The following is a 13386-nucleotide window of genomic DNA, read 5'->3' as shown; positions in this document are numbered from 1 at the left end:
ACAGCTATTTCTCCAACTGAACTAATCCATGGTCTAGACACTATGTAACTACTTCACATAATAACCTTTTATGCATTCACTTAAGTGACCAAAGCTCTACTTCAGGAATAAGCTAATTCAACATACTTTAAAATTTTGGTAATTTTTTTTTTTGATAAACAATTACAAAAACTGATGCATAAATGACATGTAATTCTCTAGCCCTGCTAGAGCTAATGAACTGAAATACATATATGGCTATGTAATATCAATATGTCTTGATAAAAAGGGCAAATACAGGTTTAACATTGGCATATGGTTAGAATAAACATTAGGTGTATTTTTTTCAATATTTATCTTATTTTAAAGCAAATAACTTACTATAAAGTTCATATTATATCTAGCATCTATATGTTCTGTATGTTTCACCTCTGTTTATATAGCTAGTATGAGATACCTGTGATACAGTGTACAGGGAGGGCACTGAAACTGAAATCAGAAAATCTCAATTTGACTTTAGCTCTGCCACTTTCTAATTAAGCAAGTCATTTATTATGATTATTGAGTTTTTATTAGCTCATCTGTAAAGAAATAATGGTGATGTTCTCAGGATTGATGTAAGAATTAAGGGCATAATTGGTGTGATGTTTCATATTCATCAAATAGAATGCTATAACATTTTATGAAAGCTATATATTTTCTTCAAACATATGATTTTCATATTTAATAGATGGAATCTTTTTCAAGGCCACAACTTGCTTTTAGAAAGCAATTGTGTGTATTTGTGACTCATTTTTTCTCTGATTATCTTTGAATGAGTAAGAAAGTTATAAATATACTATAAATAATTTGAATAGTTCATTATAATGATCCTGAAATTATACATAGCTTTATAAAACTAAACTATATATTGGCCCATCATTTGAAAACTATATCCAAACCATTTGAATGTACTTTCTGGCATGGAAGAATGACATTTCCAATTTTTTATCAATAGTTCACTTCTTATATAATTTTTAAAATTCATTACTTATATAATCTTTATTATATAGGAAAACAGTTAAGCATAAGACAAAAAGGTACAACTGTAAATTTCTCAGTAAGTCCAATATATTCCACAAGTTATCACTCAACATGAGAGGTCACTGGCCATTATTGTGGTTTGGCTCTCTGTTGTGCCAACACATCTCTTTTTCATTGGAGCTTTCTTCCCTGAAATAAGGTGATTTTTCTTCCTTCTTCTTTAGTGCTTCCTGTTTCTCCTTGTGCCATTCTTCTGTCACTTATTTCTATGTCTCAGATCCCAACTATAGGAAAAAAAAATATCAGAGAGCTTCCCAGGACAACCTCTTCTGAAACTGCAAGAGAGGTGATGCTCATGAAATAGAAATAGAGGCACCTGGACTGTTCCAGACTAACCTCTTCTTGGTGCATAAGTCCAGGTTTTTCCATGGAGAAGGCAGGGCCCAAGCAACTCAGGCATGACCAATGATCCAGTTCTTATCTTCCCTATCCCCAAGCAGTCACCAGTAGAAACCCATGATAATTCCCTTGCAAAGCAACTTTCAAGTATCATTATGATGTCCCTGGATGATCTTTTCACCTTTGACCAATTTATTTTCTGAGGATTTTCCAGCTTTGTCCCTCCTGCTAATACTTTCCTCTTGATACAACTCAATACACATATATGAACACACACACACAGATACATACATATTCATGAAACAGTACCCCAACTAATACAGTTAACTACACGGGATACACTCTGATATTTCATTTTATTTTTTGAAATGCCAGTCAACCCTAATAAGGTATTTTCGTGACTCACTAAAAATTTGTGACCCACAGTTAAAAAAAAAAAGATGGCTTTCAATAGTCCTTTCAGTTTCCAAAATTCCAGGATTCTCTTTATTCTTATAATGAAAATTTCATTTCATAAAAAAGTTCCTATTCTCTGAATAAAAGCAATATGGTCTGAAAAAGTGCTCATAGAGTTTCTGGCTTTATCAGTGTTCTATTGAAATGCTGGTATCTTAGGAAGGTGAATAATGAATAGGAAATTGAACTAAGAAAGAGTTGTAGGAATATTAATGAGAAAGGACAAAAAGCCTATCAGAAAAATAGAAGAAAGCTGGATTATCCTAAATTCTAAGCAAACAAAAGTTGTTATTATGTAACAGTACTCTTATTTGTACTGAAAGTTTCCTAATTTTTTGGAATTGAGAGGATTGTTACTTGTGTGGTTTTTTTTTTGTTTGTTTGTTTTTTTGGCACTTTCTAAATTGTGATGTGCTATTGCCAAAGTCATTAACATACCTAGAAGGCCCTCTGTGCTTTCTCCCCTTCACTGCCTCTTCCCTCTCTGGTCTTCTTTCCTTCCTACTCACTCAGTTCACTCCAGCTACCCTGGCCTCTTTGCTGTTCCATGGACACCCCAGGGCATCACATCTTAGAGCCTTTGCACTGGAGGGTCTCTTTGCCTCAGACCAACTCTCTTCCTCACATATCCGAATGGCTTCCTTCCTCAACTTCTCAGACCTCTGTTCAGATGACACCCATCCTGACAGCCCTTTTTTAAATTGCCGACTGTCTCATACATACTCCTTAACTTTCTTTTTTTCTTTCTTTTTTCTTTTTTTGTTTTTTTGTTGTTGTTGGTGGTGGTGGTGGTGGTGGTCTTTTTAGGGCCGCACCTGTGGCACATGGAGGTTCCCAGGCTAGGGGTCGAATTCGAGTGGTAGCCGCTGGCCTACACCACAGCAACATCAGATCTGAGCCACATCTGCGACGTATACCACAGCTCCTGGCAACGCCAGATCCTTTCACCCATGAGAGAGGCTAGGGATTGAACCTTTGGCCTCTTGGACGCTAGTCAGATTCACTTCTGCTGAGCCACTACTGGAACGCCCTCTTAACTTTATTTTTTCCATTTGCATTTATCTGTGATTGATTGATCTATCTACTTTTGGCCACATCCTCAGCATGTGGAAGTTCCTCAGGCCAGGGATCAAACTCAAGTCTCAGTTGCAGCGATGCCATATCTTTAACCCTCTGCACCACAAGGGGAACTTCCTATCCCCCTTCTAACACTATATAATTTACTGATTTGTTGGGTCTCTCTCCTGGTACTACACTATAAGCTCCATAAGAGCAGGGGTTTTTATCGGCTTTGATCACTGTATCCTAAGTGTTTACAAAGGTACCTGGCCCACACTAGGAGCTCAGTTAGTATTAATTGAATGGGTGTTTGTATCTTACAGTACATCAAGAAGAGAACTTGTTCATACTACTCAAGAAATATTTATAGAATGAAATAACCATTTTAGACTGTATAATTTACATTTAACAAAACATCTTTAAAATCCCCTAATACCCATAGCCAGCAATCAAGCTGTGCCATGGTTAGGACTTGAATCCCTGTGCCCTTCCTTCCCACGCCCCTAGCTAGGGAAACTGAGTGGCTTGTCTAAGGTTACAAAAAGTAGGGCAGTCTTCTGGCTGCAGCTAAAATGGAATTACAATTGCTTTATGTTCTGGGATAGAGGTTTGCAGTTTGCAGAATGTGATATTTCACTTATAAACTTTTGTTTCTGGTATGTCCTTGTTGCTTCCAAATTTATGTTTTAAGAGGCTGTTACCTTTTATTTAGATGCCAAAGCCTTACAATGGTCATTGTTACTCTTAGAAACAATAGGTAGCAGATTAATGTAGAGAAAGCATTAAAAATTCCTAAAATTAAAGCAAAATTGATAATCATAGTACTTTTATAAGTGTTGATGCCTTTTCGGGTTCTTAATTTTTTTCAACCTTTTTACCCTCTGTTGACTTTTTATTTTAAGAAAGAAAAGGTGAAAGAGAAAGCTTTAATTGTAGGCTTTCTTGGAACCTGTTAAAAACTGGGGAGCCTTTGTTTTATGATTTGGAGAAAATTTCGATATTTCTTGTCTATGCTTGAGGAGCGTTAACAAATTTTAAGTGAAACTGAGGAAAGGGAATCCGACTGTCAAAAATTTACCTGATATAGTACCCATCTGTGATGCCTAATGTATTGCATCTAATTAACGACCATTCTTTGGTGTTAATCACGCCGGGGCGAGGGAAGAAGCGGAAACAGCAGGAGCTACTTAGGCCAGAGTTGCTCAGAACCTGAGGTGCGCGCTCAGGGGCTGCCAGCCTGCTGAGGTGCTGCAGCCGCCGCCGCCGCCGCCGCCGCCGCCTCCCCTTCCCGCCGCTGATTGGCGGGGGCCTCAGCATCAGCAGCATCTCCCCGCGAGGGGAGGGCGGCAAGACTGACTCGCAGCCACAGCCTCCGGGAACCTCGGCTCCCTCCTGGCGAGACTTTCAGCGCGGGCAACCGCGTCCCCGCTTGCCACCGCCTGGATCCCCGCCGCTTAATCCTCCGCAGAAAGTGGAGGTCCCGGCAGCCGGGGAAGCCGCGTCTGGACCAGATCGGGTCGGGGAGGTAGGGGCCGGTATCCCAGTGTCCCGCGGCACCATCCCGGCCCCCGAAGTGCTGCGGTCGCCGCGCCCCAGCCGCCAAGACGCCTCGTATCTTGTACCGCGGGAAAAGCGGATCTTCCTCCAAGATGGGCCGGCAGGGCTTGGGGGGCTCGGGCGCCGCGGGGCGCTCCATGCAGCGCTCCCAGAGCCGGAGCAGCCTCTCCGCTTCCTTCGAGGCACTGGCCGGCTACTTTCCCTGCATGAACTCCCTGGAAGAGGAAGAAGGTGAGACCATGGTTAGCGTCTCCGTCTGTGCACACCTCACAGCTCGGAAAGTCAGTGGCGGGAGGGCTGGCAGGGGGAGAGAGAACCCCGGGTAGCAGCCCTGCCTGCCCTCTCCGCTCTTCTCTAGCTGACTGCGCGGTGGGCGAGAAGCCCCCAGAGCGCCAGCTGAACCACGAAGTTCTGGTGTTGGCTATTTGGAGAGCTCCACAGGCACTGACTTGGGAAGCGGCTTTCCTAGTGAAGTTGAATTACCCAGGGCTTGGGATGAGGATGTAGACTGGTGGGAGGCAAGGCGGCCTGGGGTGCACCCCTCCCGGTTTTATTTCCGTTTACTCCCACAGTCTCAGTATTAGCCTTTGGCTTGGAGGACAGAAATAAAAGTTTAAGGGAAAAGCAACAGCAAAACTTTGAAGCAAGAGTCACAGCTGTGAAAACTCAAGATCTGAATGTGGGGAAGGGGTGTTACAATGGACAGGTCAAAGGTTGACAGTATTGACGTCTGGTTTGTGCTGTGGACATTTGGAAGGTGCTTGGCAGGGCAGGATACTCTGAATCTGACTATGGGTTGTCTATCTCTGGTGGTTGAGCCAAGGCCGTTATAATTATGCTAATGAGAAAAACGGGGCAGGGGACTCACTTTTAAACTTTTCACCAAGTGACCTCAAGTCCTTCCTAAAGTTCTGAGTAACACAACATAAATTTTCTTTGTGAAGAACTTTCCTCTAAGATTTAATGCTAAATATATAATTTGTAAGTCAAAGTGAGAATCGACTGCTAAAAATAACGTCCCGATATTCCAAATACTGTTTATTAATTCACTGTTGCAAACTGTGTTCATCTTTGCAGGTATATTCAAAGTAGTTGGTTATTATCATCATCATGTTACCTCTGTTATCATATATATCATTGTGTGTAATAGGATTTCTTTTGCTTTTATTCTGTAACAGTCAGTGACCTCTTACTAGGAAATCTGTAATGAGCCCTGATTTAGAAGAAACTACCTGCTCTGAGAACAGGTAGAAATATTTTTTTTCCTATTTTCCTCAATGGATGGCAGGGAGGTGCTAGATGGATGATTACTAATACGTCTGGAAAGTGGTCTTCAGAATCATTCACTAGTTAGAGCTTTCTGGGTTCTTCTGGTTTATTGCCGCAAAATCAGTTTGCACTAGATCAATCAATGCAGGTTTAATGTTTGGGTACTTCCCTATATAGATATGACTTCTATTTTTATACTTATCTTTGGAAGTTCTTGTTTGTACATTTACATTTTACTTGTTTCATATAATGAAATGTTTAACATTTCAAGAAATTAGAAAATCAAATTGGGTAAATGAATGATCACAATGGTAGCTCAAACTTGGAGTATTTGTTATTAGCAGGCACTCTTCTAAGAACCTGACATGTATTTACTCTTTCAGGCCCACAACAACCTTACAAGGCAGTGCTTTTATTATCCCCAGATAACAAATGAGAAAACTGAGGCAGAGAAAAGTTCAGAAACTTGCTCATGGTCACACAGATAGTAGGGATAGGGTTAGCATATCAACCAGGCAGTCAACAACACAACCTGTGCACTCAGTCTAAGCTAGACTAGAATATTATTTGCATATACTTGTCCACAATCACATACCCAGCTAGTAAGGAGTGAAACTAGAGTTCAAACCGAGGTATGCCTGAAAATATTTAGATAAAACACATTATTATACACTCTTTTCTCAATTTTTAATTTTTACACCAAATTTTCAGTCTGGACTTTGCTCCAGGTAAACTACCATCATTCTTTCCTAGGTAGTAGCTGGAATTATTAGATTTGCAAAGTACTATCCTAAAAGCCTTTTTGAGACAAGAAAAACATAAATGTGAAATTTTTTCAAAATTTAAAGTGTATTGACTTAACCTTGGCTCATACAGACTAATCCCAAAGGAAATACCTACATCTACATATGGGAAATTAGAATAGATTTCTGTCCCATAATATGGTTTCTTGACTTGCCAAGACAAAATGTTCCATAAGGAGGCCAGCGTTTTTTAAATGAAACATATAGTTGTCTACAGGTAACTAGAAAAGAGGCACTCCCCATAAATTAGAGGTCTTTCCATTGGGTTATAGGCATTTTACAGCCAAGAGAAGAAATCCTACCTTCTTTGATTTTGTTATACCCTTACCACCCTTGAAAGTTCTGAGATTTCTGAGGATATTTCAACATACTCTGCAGAGTTATAAAAGATATCACTGGCCTGGTGCAGTGCTTCTCTGCAATTTTTTTCTCTTGAGACACCCACATAGGACACATAAAGTTCATGCGGATAATATACACTCAAAAGCTTCCTCAGGAGGAGTATGTTCCTCAGGAGTCATACCTGTAAGACCCACCCTAATTTATAAAGAAAAGGAAATCCATCACAGCAGATGATTTTCACACTGGTTGAGAACAACTCGTCCCAAGGGAGCAGTGGTCTACCACAGTAATTAATCAGTAATTAATTAGCCAGTCTGATTTTAATGCTAATCTCTTTTGATTTTTTTGTCTTTTCAGAAACAGTGCTATCGTTAACTAATCTCAAATGTACTGCCTTCCAGTTCATATTCTGATTTCATTCTTGTACAGCACATCCATGCATTACCATTCTGTACAGTGCTGAGTTTATTGAGAGACCAGATTCTTTTCACGCATTCATTCATTCAAAAATATTTATTGAGGCTATGAGACGTGTTAGTCGCTGTGGTAGTTCCTGAATTAGGTCGATAGGCTCTCTACCTTCTTAGAGCTCACAGTCTAATGGAGGTAGATATTAATAGGAATAACTATGTGATTATAACCGTGACAGGTCTTAGGAAGGTGAATACAGAGTGCAATACAAGATGATAAGAAAACCTAATTGAGGAGTCAGAGAAGGGCGTCCTGGGAAAGTGAGGGTTTCCACGTGGATTCAGGTGTCCATGGTAGTTCTCAGTGCCTCCCACACACATTTGAAAGCAATTTGGCCAGAGTCCCCAGCTAGTAAGTGGTGGAGCTAAGATCTAGCCCATAATCTGACTCTGGAGTTTTAATCCCAACTACTCTGTGGATTGTTTCTTCACTATTATGCTGCATTTTCTTGTAATATGCTATGGTTTGAAAATCAAGTACAATAATAATGGTTAGCATTTATTGTAGACCTTCTCTGTGCCACATTCCTTTGATTTCATAATTCAAGAAAGTTATTATTTTCATCATTTGATACATGAGAAAACTGAGATTTAGAGAAGTTAAACAGATTATAAATCTCAACAGGGCTGATTTAGGGAAGAGGAAAGGGCATTCCTATAAGCAAAATAAATTCAGATTGTTGACTGGTCTTCGTAGCATTTTTTGTTTGATTTCAGGGTTTTAAAAATTTTTTTTTGTTTTCTTGTCCTTGGATGTATTCCAAATAACTGTTCTCCAAATCTCTATGTAGATTTTAAGTAAAAGTAATGATAATGGCACCTTACATGGCATTTAACCATTTCTAAATTATGTTTACTTATTTTATTATTGAACCCTCTGAGATAAGTATTAGTTTCACTACATATACTGCTTGGCTCCAACTTTGAGTCTACCTCCCTAATATAGAATATTTTTGTATATAGAATTTTTAAACATTATAGGTAATTCTAAGCAAAAAGGAAGCATTTCAAGGAAAAGTTACCATTCATAGTAGGAGAGGTATCTCCACAAGTTCCCACCCATACATCCAAGGCAAATGGTTATGGCCAGGTATTGAAGGAAAATGGCACACATCCTAATATTTGTCGATCTGGTTTCTCGACTTTCTTAAAGTTACCTGTGTTTCTGGGTTAGTGATTCTAGTTCAGTTATTTACATATAATATGCGATGAATTTGATTTGCCTGATTTTATGGTCTTCCTTCTTTATTTAAAATAACTTTTGGCAATCATACAGAAGAAGAGAGCCCATCAACTTAATGCTACTTAATTGAATAAATTTACTTAATTTCTTTCAAATTCCATTAGCTTGAAAATTAAATTACAGGAAAACAATCTAAGAAACAGTAATAGTTTAAAAATTACTGAAAAAAAAAAAACGAGGAAAGCTCCCTTGCATGTGGTAGTGAAGCTATGAGGAATTGATATAAAAGGAATAAAATAGACTAAAGACCTATTTAATTATCTCCCACTCTTTAAGAGGCTTTACAACCAGTAAAAGACATTATCTTATTCTAATTCTTGTTTATGGTAAATAATGCACTTAATTCTTAACAAGCAGTCCTGCTTGATTAAAATGGAGCTTAGCATTTTGCCCAGGCTCCACAGGCTCCATACACTTAAATGTAATCCTCCTAAGTAAAGATGATACGTCTAACACAATTGGCATTCAGTAAGTGTCTATTAATAATAACAATAACAGTTTATAGTTATACCATTCTTTTCAAGCTGAATATGAGTGTAACTGACTGTTAGCCATTATATTTAAACTGTTTGAAAATTATGTGATCTAGACTTAATAAAATTTGGTGATCACAGTTTTTATACATATTTACAATGTCACTATTGGGGACAGGATATGGATAGACAATAATAGTCTAAATGTGTATCATTTCTTAGGGGATATTATCTTTCCTGGATTATGATTATAATAAGCTATTTCTTATACAAGGCAAAGCCAAAAGCTAAAATAAATAAATTTAATACTCTTTGACCAATTGGGGAAGAAAAAAAACACAAAAATGATACTATTGTTCTGGTTTTGTTTGTTGGATTTTTGGTTGTTTTGTTTTGTTTTTTTTTCCTTTTAGGGCCATACCCACGGAGTATGGAGGTTCCATGCTAGGGGTCTAATCTGAGCTGTAGCTGCCGGCCTACTCCAGAGCCACAGCAATGCCAGATCTGAGCTGCATCTTCGACCTACACCACAGCTCACAGCAATGCTGGATTCTTAACCCACTGAGCAAGGCCAGGGATCAAACCCGCAACCTCATGGTTCCTAGTCGGATTTGTTTCTGCTGCACCACAATGGGAATTCCTATTCTGGTTTTGAAGTATTATTTCTTAAGCTTTAGATTTTGCTTAATGAGACTAAAATGAAAAGGCTGTTTATTTTAGCTGTATTTTAGTGATCAGTTGTTCTCTTACTATTCCTATGAGTCAGGGGCCTAGAAGGTAACGTACATCAGTGAAGCAGGCCAGATACTAACACAAAAGGGAAAATTCAGGGACTCTGAAATTTATTCATCCAGTAAGAAATGGTGAAGACTCACTTCTAGCTAATTGATGCCAAATTGAATACCAGCCCAGTATTGGCAAATTTATTCTTCTGTTTTCCCTAACAGAAACTATAAATCTGAATGTTTACTTAAAGCCTTTAAATTTTAAAATGTTGGTGCCTAAATGAAAGAATTAAAACATTAATTAAGCCAAATAAAACATACCTATTTACCAAATGTGGCCCAGATATCTGCCACCAGCTGGCAGCTTCTGTCAAGGAAATGCTTTCTTCCTCACTTTTTTCCATTGTCACCTTGATAGTCTAAGGGCCATATTAGTTCATCTTCGAAGTCATCTGAGTCTTCTGACCTGCTGTCTCTATCTTCTTGATCCCCCCGCTCCAGCTAACTTCAATGCTCCCATATCAATTTTCTTAAACATCATCTTGATCTTGACATTGCTCTTTCTCCAAAAACTTCAGTAGATTCCCATCTCCTACTAAATAAAACCTTTAGCCTAACACTCAGTCTTTCACAGTCTGGTTCTTACATACATACATTTTAGTTTCCCTGCCTTCCAAAGCCCTTTAGGAGCTCAGTGATTTGGTAAAACTAAGCCTTTTTGCTCTTTGTCTCCAAATTCAGTAGCTTCAGATTCAACATTTGGGGCAGTGGTGTCTGATCAGCAGAATCTTGGCCATGTGTTCGTGCCCTAATTGCCAGGCAGGTTGGGAAAATGACATATGACAATTTCAGCTTATATAGTTGAAGGATGGGCTATGGTTATTTCTCATGTATAGTGGAAAAGGTTCAAATGCTGGTGAGCTAACAACACTAACAAATATTCACTTAATAATAGAATTACCAGTAGGGGGAGTTCCCGTCGTGGCGCAGTGGTTAACGAATCTGACTAGGAACCATGAGGTTGTGGGTTCGGTCCCTGCCCTTGCTCAGTGGGTTAACGATCCGGCATTGCCGTGAGCTGTGGTGTAGGTTGCAGACGCGGCTCGGATCCCGCGTTGCTCTGGCTCTGGCATAGGCCGGTGGCTACAGCTCCGATTAGACCCCTAGCCTGGGAACCTCCATATGCCGTGGGAGCGGCCCAAGAAATAGCAACAACAACAACAAAAAGACAAAAAAAAAAAAAGAATTACCAGTAGGAGAAAAAGCCATTAAGTTCAACCTAATGCCGTATTTTTAATTTTTTAAAATACTAGTTTGCTCTTCAGTAATTTTCCTCTTTGCTCAATAAACAAGCAGACAGGAAAAGAAAAAGAAATCTATGGAAGAAGCCTGAAGTAAAGTACATGGCTCTCTTAATTTTAACTTTTCCTGCAGATTTGGCCACTTAAAATTCTATGGATATTCTTCTTTGGCATATAGAACATAGTCCCTCCCCTAAAAAGACAGCCTTAAAATATCACCCATTTACTGCATGCAGTTTGAAATGTAGGATTTTTGAGTAATGTACAGTCCTCTCCCTCCTATCTAGATGTGGCTTTTCATGTTATAGTGAGCTGTAAATCTGAAGACACATCCACTGCCTCTAATATAGCCAATTTAAATCATACAGTAGCAACAGGATAACCAAAGTAGAAATTTTTATTTTGGAAGAAGAGAATAGGAAACACAAAGCAATCAGTCATCCATAGGAATTACCAAATCCCATTTGGAGAGAATGGCAGAGAGTGAGAGTAGAATACATTCCTTGGTTTACTCATCTGGGACCCTTGGTTCTGTTTTCTGGAAAGTGTTTCTTTGTCCTTTATTCTCCATGGCCACTAAAGGTTTACATTGAAGAAGAGGCTTCTTAGCTTTCACAGCCCACTTTTTGCTAGTGCAGATTAAGAAACTAAGCAGTGACCTTAGGGGTTGAAAAGACTTCTGTTAAGTGGGCTAGTAATTTTTTTTTTCTATACAGATCCTTTAGAAATTCCAGACACTATTTGATTCTACTCAGTTTCGAGTGTAACTCCAACCATACACCTTATTGGACAAAGATTTTAGGGCTCAGGATTTTGTTCTCTTGATTTCTAGCCTCTGTGTCCTTCCTGCCCACTTCCTTTGTTTTCAATTGAACTGCAACCACCTTGGTATCTGAAAACAAAGGGTTTGTGTGGGAAAGCAACCCCTTAATCCAATTTGTCCAGCAAGGCTTCACTTATCCATGTATAGTTTTCTTTCTGCAAGTTTAGGGTAATTTCAGATTATTCTACTCATTTTTCAAAAGAGGATTTGTACATCATAGCGTTTTACAGTTTTCAAAATTTTTTGGCATAGGTTACAGTATCTGGTCTTACTCATTAAATACCACTACATTTCATATATTCTATGACATAGGATAAACATGATCTCAGATTTACACAAAAGAACTCTGAGCTTCAGAAGGAAGTTACCTTCCCAGAGTCTGCAAATTAAAAACTTGAACTCCTGTCATCTGATTCTAAAATGGCATGCTCTTCTCACCACAAAATGCTGCCTCAAAATAGCTAACTTGAGAGTTAAGAAGAGGTTGGTGATATTTCATGTACATTCTTGAGAGAGAAGCAGGCACAAATACCAGTAGACTGATGGATGACCAAGGACAGTGAAGTCAGTTAAAAAAAAAAAAAAGAAAAAAGGCCAGGAGTTCCCATTGTAGCTCAGTGGGTTAAGAACCCAACATAGTGTCCATGAGGATGTGGGTTGAATTCCTGGCCTCACGGAGTGGGTTAAGGATCCAGCATTGCTGCAAGCTATGGCATAGGTCGCAGATGCAGCTCAGATCTTGTGTTGCTGTGACTGTGGCATAGGCCTAGGCTGCAGCTCCAATTCACCCCCTAGCCTGGGAATTTCCATATGCCATCAGTGCAGCCCTAAAAAGAAAAAAACACCAAATGCATGGGGAACAATTTTCTATGTCATTTAATTTGCTATAATAGCAACATCACATAGTAGGAAAAAGAAAGTACCATAAAGTTGACAACACCCAAAAGAGTAAGTGAGAGCTATAATTTTTTGGCAGTTATCACCGTTAATTTACTTTTAATTTAATTTTTATAGTGGAGTATAGTTGATTTACAACATTGTATTAGTTTCAGATATACAGCAAAGTGATTTAGTTATGCATACACATTTTCTAATTCTTTTGCCATATAGGTTATTACATGCTATGAAGTAGAGTTCTCTGTGCTATATAGTATGTCTTAATTACCTATCTTACATATAGTAGTGTGTATATGTCCATCTTAAACTCCTATTTGATCCCTCTTCCCCACTCTGCCCCCTTTGGTAACCTTTTTTTTTTTTTTCAAAGTGTGAGTCTTGTTTCTGTTTTGTTTCATTTTTTCAGAGTCCATGTAAGTGTTATATTTTGTCTTTGTCTTTGACTTCACTTAGTAGGATACTCTCTAAATCCATCCCTGTTGCCACAGATGACATTCTTTAATTCTTTTTTATGGCTGCATAATAGTCCATTGTATGTATGTACCACATTTTCTTTATCCATTCCTC

The 13386-nt window shown here is 38.7% G+C and overlaps 1 protein-coding gene across 38 annotated transcripts in view; it reads left to right on the top strand.

Moving 5' to 3' along the window:
- The window catches only part of RIMS2 (regulating synaptic membrane exocytosis 2), a 621959-nt gene that overhangs the window by 587727 nt on the left and 20846 nt on the right, over nt 1-13386 (top strand). The window contains exon 1 of one of the 38 annotated variants that reach the window (XM_047783475.1): nt 4233-4704. The exons of the other annotated variants lie outside the window; for them this stretch is intronic. Within the exon in view, the coding sequence (XP_047639431.1) occupies nt 4566-4704 (139 nt within the window). The 5' untranslated portion in view covers nt 4233-4565. Of the gene's footprint in view, nt 1-4232; nt 4705-13386 lie in introns of those variants that run through there. 38 annotated transcript variants of the gene reach the window in all.

The sequence above is a fragment of the Phacochoerus africanus genome, chromosome 6, assembly GCF_016906955.1.
Source record: "Phacochoerus africanus isolate WHEZ1 chromosome 6, ROS_Pafr_v1, whole genome shotgun sequence".
Lineage (NCBI taxonomy): Eukaryota > Metazoa > Chordata > Mammalia > Artiodactyla > Suidae > Phacochoerus > Phacochoerus africanus.
The sequence above is the reverse complement of the archived record's forward strand: the minus strand, read 5'-3'. Positions and strand labels throughout refer to the sequence as shown.